Source organism: Epinephelus moara, chromosome 17 (genome assembly GCF_006386435.1).
Source record: "Epinephelus moara isolate mb chromosome 17, YSFRI_EMoa_1.0, whole genome shotgun sequence".
Taxonomy (NCBI): domain Eukaryota; kingdom Metazoa; phylum Chordata; class Actinopteri; order Perciformes; family Serranidae; genus Epinephelus; species Epinephelus moara.
Window position 1 is genome coordinate 26824971 of NC_065522.1, and position 8892 is coordinate 26833862.

At 43.1% G+C, this 8892-nt stretch overlaps 1 protein-coding gene across 1 annotated transcript; it reads right to left on the reverse strand.

The window, feature by feature from the left end:
* On the reverse strand, positions 1-7663 carry zgc:194312 (uncharacterized protein LOC794943 homolog). Its single transcript, XM_050067697.1, has 2 exons — positions 6606-7663; positions 1-730 (listed from the first exon to the last, which is right to left on the reverse strand). The coding sequence occupies exons 1-2, from the start codon at positions 7562-7564 to the stop codon at positions 592-594; spliced, it is 1098 nt and encodes a 365-aa protein (XP_049923654.1). The 5' UTR covers positions 7565-7663; the 3' UTR covers positions 1-591.
* Positions 7664-8892: the final 1229 nt, after the last annotated feature.

Sequence of the window (8892 nt, forward strand, 5' to 3'; positions counted from 1 at the left end):
TGCAGTAATGTACAACATTTATTGTATTGAAATAAATTAACAAGATTGTGTGTTCACATGCCCAGAATGTGATCTAACATGAGATCAATTGTTCCTGTATGAATCTTATTATTGCTCATATTGATACTCGAAACGACACTGGGCGTCCATCCTGTCCCACAGTGGTATATCTTCTCATCTGTCTCAGCAAGAAAGGGAAGTGTGCCCTCCCTTTCCTTGGTTTCAATATCCACACAATTACATGGAAACACATTCACCAGAAGATATGTTTAAGTCCATCCCAGTCATTTTAGATCCAAAGGATGGAGGGCTGTTTGCAGCATCGAGGTCCGAGAGGTGGCCTGAAGTCTTGAGTTTCCCTGAACCAGCCAGGATATAGAATAAGAGAACTGCCCACTTCTGAAACCACATTGTCTTCGGCTGTTGACCAATGATCAGCTCCACATGCGCTCTCCTGGCAAGAGGTCAAAAGAAACCTTCACGTATTCTTATGTCCACGCGGTTCCTTTATTTCCTTCCAGGCCTGAGTTGAGCCACATCCAAACGTCCCTGTGGCGGCCAGGATCCTGATATTGACCTGCTTTTTCCCCATCAGGCATTGTCCATATCGCCTTGACATGAGTCTGAGTCATGTGAGAAACTCCTGACTGGGATTGGCCTTGTTTCCTCCTCCTCTGGGGCTTGCGAGACTTGTAGGGAGATGATCGTCTGTGCCGTCAGTGTCCGCTCCCTGAGGGGAAAAAGACAGTACAAAGAACTTTAAATAACACTACAGGTTTGGGGGTGGACTCATGAGTCCCCTTTCTGTTGTTGTGGTAAATGTGAAGCATGCTCAAATTTCCAAAACACACATAAGGGAGGTATTTTACTGCAAATTTATCCTCAAAATGTGCAGCAAATGTCAGTTTTAATTAGTCACAGTGGGGGCAGGAGTCATAATGATATTGAACCATATGCAAATCAAGTTTCACACATTCTCTTTATTAAGTCTTTTTCCTATGAATCACCCTTCTTCAAAGACTTCACTTTTACATTTTTGACTGTTGCATTCAGCACTTCTTTGCAGTGTTTTACATAAAGTTGTTACATCTTTCTCAAATGTTAGTTGGTTTTAGTGGGACAGAAGACACAAGATCTATCAGAGACCTTAACTGTGTGGACGAATCTTAATGTTGAAATGTGTTTAGTTAGGGCTGTCAAAGTAGCTTGTTAATTTCAATTAATCAGTCAAAATGACCGGGATGCCCTTTGACCTAGTGTGTCACTGAAGGCCACAGTGGCTTTGTCACATGATGGAGGCAGACGAGACGACGCTGCTCGGCCCTGTGAATGGAACATTTACATTTAAAAAACACCCAGATGGAACTGTTGATAGGAGCACCGTTCTCTGCAGTTTCTGCAGTCAGGAATTTTCGTACCATCGGAGGACTTAAAGTCTGAAATACGACCTCAACGCTAAGCATTTAGTAGTGAACCCAGAGGTCCGAGCAAGCTCAGACTCTGATGCTATCACGAGCAGTCAGCCTCGTCTAGCCACACTCAGTATATACAATAAATCAATTGCCTATTTTCTACCTTTTGATGTTTGCTGTCCTCACACATCTTGACGAAGAGGCAAATCCAGTCTCGGCAGCCTTGCACTGTTGAGGTATACACAGGTTTCTAGGATTTAAGGACCATTGGGGATTAGCCCAGACCTTCCCAGATCCTCCACTGGCATTGTTTTGATAAATAAACTCTATTTTGATGCTTTTTTTATGCACTCTGGCACCTTATTGACATTCAAAGTACAAAAAAAATCCCAGTGTGAGTCAATTTATTTTAATTGTGACATATGAAATGGTAAGCGGACTACCCAGTGCAACCCGGTCTCATTTGGAAGTCGTAGAAATCTGGCGCTTGGACAAGGACGTCCGGTGAGACTAACGCAAAGGCTGTCTTTTTACGTTGGCATAATACATAGCCAGCTGCCGTTTTGATTTAACGGTGCCTGGCAGTGTCAGGGGGAAACGCGGCGGGACAAGGATAAGTTCATGGGTCCAGCATCAACTGACTTTCACCCAGGAAGGCGGTGGTCGCTTCCTGCAAGGTGGTAAAGCCAAGCCCTGTTTTTTTTCCCTAAACCCAACCACATGTTGAAGCAAAAAAAACGCATTTTGAAAGAAGACAATGCATGTAACAGGCTGAAGTTGACATGGCATCCTAGAACGTCAAGAACCAACGCACCCAGGGTACCTTGCACGTCATATCTGGACGTGAAAAGTCCATGACCAAACGTCGATTTCTGACAAGTCTAGAATGAGAATGTGTTACCCAGTAGGACTGCACATACTGCGATTATTTTGGCAGACACTGCGATATGAGTTGTGATTTTAGTGGTCATTGTAATTTTTGCATTTAATTTACACTAAAAGAACATATAAAAATGATGATAATGTGATTTTTGCTGGGGTCTGAACCGGACAAGTGTGTTCCCTTATGTCTGGCGTAGGGGTGAAGAAGCTCAGAGAGGTAGGGTGGGGCGAGGCCATTTAAAGATTTAAAAACAAATAAACGGATCTTAAAATGAACTCTAAAGTGCACAGGCAGCCAGTGGAGGGAGGCCAGGATGGGTGTAATGTGCTCTCTCATTCGTACTCCAGTTAGCAGACGAACGGCAGCGTTCTGAACTAACTGGAGACGTGCAAGGGAGGACTGGCTAACTCCAAAATAAAGTGCATTGCAGTAATCCAGCCGCGACGTGATGAAGGCATGGATTACTGTTTCAAAGTGCTGATGTGCAACAAAAGGCTTCACCTTCACAAGCTGCCTGAGGTGAAAGAAACTCGACTTTACTACTGCACTAATTTGGCGGTCCAATTTAAAGTCACCGTCCATCTTAAAACCCACGTTAGTAACAGTAAACTTTGCATAAACTGCCAAAGGACCCAGATCAACAGGGGAAGAAACACAGGAGTCGCTGGGGCCAAACACCATCACCTCTGTTTTTTTCCATTAAAATTTAAAAAGTTTAGGGCCATCCAGGCTTTGATGTCTTCAAGACATGACAGCAGGGGTTTGAGGGAAAAGGCATCGCTTTTACTCAGGGGGACATATATCTGGCTGTCATCAGCATAGCAATGAAAAGTGACACCATGCTTTCTGAGGATAGACCCTAGGGGAAGCATATACAGGGAGAAAAGCAGGGGTCCTAAAATTGAACCCTGTGGGACCCCATATAAAAGCGGAGCGGAGGAGGATTCACAGGCACCAAGACCAACACACATAGTCCTGTCGGCTAAGTAGGACCTGAACCAGTCCAGGGCGCTACCACCAATGCCCACTAGCTGCTGCAGACGTTTTAACAAAATGTTGTGGTCTACAGTGTCAAAGGCAGCGGTCAAGTCGAGCAGGACAAGAACAACATAGTTGCCACTATCATTTGCCATTAAAATGTCATTAAAAACTTTTAAAAGGGCAGTTTCCGTGCTATGCAAAGTTTTAAAACCAGACTGAAAAACCTCCATAATATTGTGATCATCAAGGAAAGTTTTTAGTTGTGCATAGACAATTTTCTCCAGGATTTTAGAAACAAAAGGCAACTTGGAGATGGGCCTGAAATTTGCTAAAACAGTGCTATCTAGGCCAGGCTTCTTCAGCAAAGGTTGTACTACTGCATGTTTGAAGCTTACTGGGGGGGTTGGGTAACATTCTTATATCTGTACGATATGAAGCGTCAGCCAGCTGCTGGTTTGCGGAGTTTAGACTCTAAACACGGGGAAGCAGCTAACCACTGGCTAGTAGTGGCTTCACATTTTCTGTAGATATGAGATTGGTATCAATCATCTTATCTGACTCTCAGCAAGAAACTGAATGAATGTATTTCCCAAAATGTAGAACTATTCCTTTACTTTATCGGGATCTGTTCATAAAAGATAATAAGTACGATCAGCAGAGCACTCAGCGCTTTAATTTTGGACAGCAAAGTGTCAGTTTCTCTGTAAATGAATGTGTTTGGATAGATAACAGACATGTAGGCTGATCAGACAGTAAATTGAATATAATGGGCACAAGACTAAAAGGGATATCTGTACCCCTATCTTATCCACTGGTTCCCAACCTGGGGGAGGTGTTGCCAAAGCTTTACGGGCGTTCAAGAGGCCTTCTTGATTTAAAAGGGGGGTTATGAAACTTTTAAAAAAAATACAGAGCAGATCTTTATCTCATCCTTTTACTCATTTCTGTAAAGAAAACAAAATAAAACTGCTCTTTTAAAGTTGATTTATCAACAACAAAAAAGCCTCTTAAGTATGTATGATAGTTTAGTTTTTAAAAAAATGCATTATACAGTCACAGAATTGTAAAAAATAAAATAAAATGAAAAATATATAAAATATAAACAAATATATTGTATGATATATAAATAAAAAATATAAAATAAAAGTAAAACTGATCTCTGATGATTCACAGGAAACAATCTGCTCCAAATTCATCCAAATCGCTCATTCTACACAAACATCCTGCGGTCATTGCGTTCACTATCTGGGTTAATTTTACAGTTTATTAATAGTTCGTATTGTCATGCACTGAATATAATATAAAATATGTCACTTTCTCAGGGGTCATCAGTTTACTCAGTGATAGAAAATGGCTCCCTTACAGAAAAAGGCTGGGAACCACTCGTCTGCTCTGTGTGGTTAATGGCTCACTGTCAGCTAGAAAAAGAGATGTAGGCCACCCAGTGGAACCACACACACTGTGTCCAGTCATTTCATGTGACTTTGTGTGACAGTGTTTAGTTAGAGAGTGGAAATGTCCTGGATGTTTTTTCCTACTGGTGTTGTTTCCATACGCAGATGTTCACATAGGCCCACATGTATGTTTAGAAAAGACTGTTTTTAAATTCATCCCACTTTGTGACAACCTGTGGACGTTTAATGTGAGTGTTTTTTTTAATTACCTATAAGCCGGTAATCTCTCAGCTGATGACACTTAAGCTAATAAAGTATCGTCGTCATGTTTAGCTGACTGTGCAGCTGCCGACTGGATGACTTATTAGAAAGTGACAGCAAACGATGCTCACATCAGTAAGTCATTAGTTACATGCAAGGGCGTAGGTAGGTTTCACTGGAAGAGGGTGGGACATTTCGAAAGGAGGGACTCAAGGATTCCCCATAGGAAAATTTGAGCATCAAAAACTTAATTTCCTGCATCCTGGTGAATTTTTATGCACCAGTGTGTCCCTGTAGTGCATTAATTTATAGTAGAATAGTATTTTTGAGGGGTTGAGCTCAAATGCACATGTTCTATGTCTCCCCAGAAATCTGTGTCCATGGTAACCACTTATACTCTTTATAAACATGGATGTATTACTGAACAGGTCTGGCGGGTACAGGCCCAGGAGACAAAAATGTTGGGGGGTTGCAAAGGAACTGCAAACTGCAAGAAAAATACTACAAAAACAGGCAAAACTACTACAAAGAGACACAAAACAACTACAGAGAGACGCAAAATGACTACAAAGAGACACAAAACAACTACAGAGAGACGCAAAATGACTACAAAGAGACACAAAACAACTACAAAGAGACACAAAGCAGAAAACATAGAGACACAAAACAACTACAGAGAGACGCAAAATGACTACAAAGAGACACAAAACAACCACAAAGAGACACAAAGCAATAACAAGGAGACACAAAATGACTACGAGACACAAAACAAATACAAAGAGACACAAAATGACTACAAAGAGACACAAAGCAAAAACAGAGACACAAAACAAATACAAAGAGACACAAAGCAGAAAACAGAGACACAAAACAACTACAGAGAGACACAAAACAACTACAGAGAGACGCAAAACAACTACAGAGAGACACAAAACAACTACAGAGAGACGCAAAATGACTACGAGACACAAAACAACTACAAAGAGACACAAAACAACTACAAAGAGACACAAAGCAGAAAACATAGAGACACAAAATGACTATGAGACACAAAACACCTACAAAGAGACACAAAACAACCACAAAGAGACACAAAGCAATAACAAGGAGACACAAAACAACCACAAATAGACACAAAACAACCACAAAGAGAGAGACAAAATGACTACAAAGAGACACAAAACAACCACAAAGACACACAAAGCAATAACAAAGAGACACAGAATAACTACAAAGAGACTCAAGACAACCACAAAGAGATACAAAACAATTTAAAAGGACATAACACAACCAAAAAAGACAAACATACCTTTAAGAGACAAAATTACCTCAAACAGACCCAAACAACTACAAAAAAAACACATGGTAACCCATAACTACAAAGAGACACAAAACAACTAGAGACACAAAATGACGACAAAAAGACCCAAAAAACACAAGGCAGCTTAACTTCAAAGAGACAAAACAACCTCAATGAGACACAAAATGACCACAAAGAGACACATAATGGCTTCCAAGAGACCTTTAGTCTCTAGGGGCCCTGTGCATATCTGTGCCCAGGGCCCCAATGCCTCATAATCCGCCTCTGTTTACAAAGGGTCCCCTGTGAGAAAGCAGTACCCTGATTAATGATTTTAAAAACAAACTGTAATGGTTGCATCAGTTGGGACATACCGTGTAATGTGTTGGGTGTGTGTCCAGTTGTTGCGCACAGTCCAGCCGAGGACACTCTTCAAGTACCGGGAACAGCAGGGGAACCTGTGACTCAACTGCTCCAGAAGTTCCTCTTTACGCAAACCGTAAACAACGGGCGCAACGCACTGCGCCAAGCTGAAGAAAGCGAAGATAACCACGGCGGACAGCTCTTTGGTCTCCCGCGTTATGAGCATCTTGTTGACCAACACCGTCAGCACGTAGTTCACAAAGTTAGGGAGGATGTACACCGCCAGCTGGGTGCCGTGCAGGGCGATCGTCCTGCACCCGGCCCGGTTGCGCCGGTTCAGCACCCCTAACCGCCGCCCCTCCACCAGTATCCTCACATAGCTGTACAGTATGAGTATGGTGCACACACCGACGAACAGCACCTTCTGTAGCTGGAAGTTTTTCAGCTGCTCCCGGTCACACACTCCGTTATAAGCGACCCCGGCGGCCTGGGAGTCCGGGCGGAGGAGCAGGCTGATGGGAATGACCAAAGCCACCAGCCAGGTGACGGCACCCATCAGCCAGGGCCAGCGCCCCGCCGTGCAGGTGGAGCTGTAGCGCATCGGGTGGCACACGGCGCAGTAACGGTCCAAAGCCATGACCGTGAGCGTCAGCAGGATGTTGGAGGCGCTGCTGATCAGGATGGTGATCATGGCCAGGCAGGCGGAGCGGCCCAGCCGTGCGTCCAGGTGGATCTGGTAGTAGAAGATGCTGCTCATGCCCAGGTAAACCAGGGCGGACACCAGCAGGTGGAAGACCAGCACGAAGCGGGCATGACTCCGGAGCTGCTCCACGCGCACGATGGTCCAGTTGATGATGAGGTTGAAGAAGAGCAGCACCGAGAAGGACACGGTGGACACGTAAAAACGCACGCAGGTGTATTCCTCTGTCACCTGTAGGCCTAATGACCCCGTGCCGTTGTTTACTGACATTATTCCTCAGCTGGGTTTGGTTGATGATGATGAAGATAATGATGATGCTGTCCGCCGCATGGTCCTCTCTCACTGCCGTCTGTCTGAAGACTGACTCAACACGATCAACCGCTCACATGTCCCTCCCTCCCTCCCTCTGTGTGTGTGTGTGTGTGTGTGTGTGTGTGTGTGTGTCTCACCACATCCTTGAGACTTTACGTCTTGCGTAATTTTTTTATTCTTGATTTTTAAAAAATCATAGTCAACTAAAAACATTATTCTGTCTTCACACTGAAAAGACAATTGATTTTGAAAATGGAATTGCAAAGTTATCGTACACACGTAGAAATAAAGGTGCTAACTAGAACCAAAGAGTATTCTTTCGCTGCTTATCCCCACAGGAGAACCCTTTTTGGTTCCTGGTAGAACCTTTTGTAAAGGTTCAATTTTAACCCTTTTTTTAGGCTTCTACCTTGAACCCAGCATAAAGGGTTATACCTAGCATCATCTGTAAAAGGTTCCAGCCAGGACCCTCCATGATATGTTATATGGAGAACCCTTCCAACCAGAACCCCTTCCACCTTCTTCTGGTGCTACCCAGAAGAACCCACCCAGGAGGTTCTACTGATGTATTCCAAAGGTTTCATCTGGAACCCACCCAGGAGGTTCAACCAAAAAACCCTTTATATTCCAAGGATTTCATTGGGGGTTCTACTGAGAACCCTTCTGTATGCCAAGGACTTAATCTAGAACCCAGCCAGGGGGTTCTACCAAAAACCCTTTTATATTCCAAAGGTTTAATCTAGAACTCATCCGTTGGGTTCTACAGAGATACCTTTTGAATGCCAATGATATCATCTAGAACCCACCCAAGGGGTTCTACCAAAAACCATTTTAAATTCCAAAGGTTAAATCTAGAACCCACTCAGGAGCTTCTACCGACATTCCAAAGGTTTCATTTAGAACCCAGCCAGCAGGTTCTACCAAAAACGGCTGTATATTCCAAAGGTTTCATCTACAGTCAGGTCCATAATTATTTGGACAATGATACAGTTGTCGTCATTTTGGCTCTGTACACCACCACAATGGGTTTTAAATGAAACAATGAATACCTGCTTAAAGTGCAGACTCTCAGCTTTCATTTAAGGCTTTTTTCAAAAATGTATTATGAACCGTGTAGGAATGTCAACCATTTCTTCACACAGTCCCCCAACTTTAAGGGCTCATAAGTATTTGGACAAACTAACATAATCATCAATTAAACAGTCAGTTTTAATACTTGGTTGCAAATCCTTTACAGTCAATGACTGCCTGAAGTGTTGGACACATAGGCATCATCAGATGCTGGG

Excerpts from the sequence above, each read along its gene's own strand:
- zgc:194312 (XM_050067697.1), bottom strand. The coding sequence starts at position 7,564 with ATGTCAGTAAACAACGGCACGGGGTCATTAGGCCTACAGGTGACAGAG. Across the intron at positions 731-6,605 it reads CACACCCAACACATTACACG|GGAGCGGACACTGACGGCAC; the intron begins GTATGTCCCAAC and ends TTTTCCCCTCAG.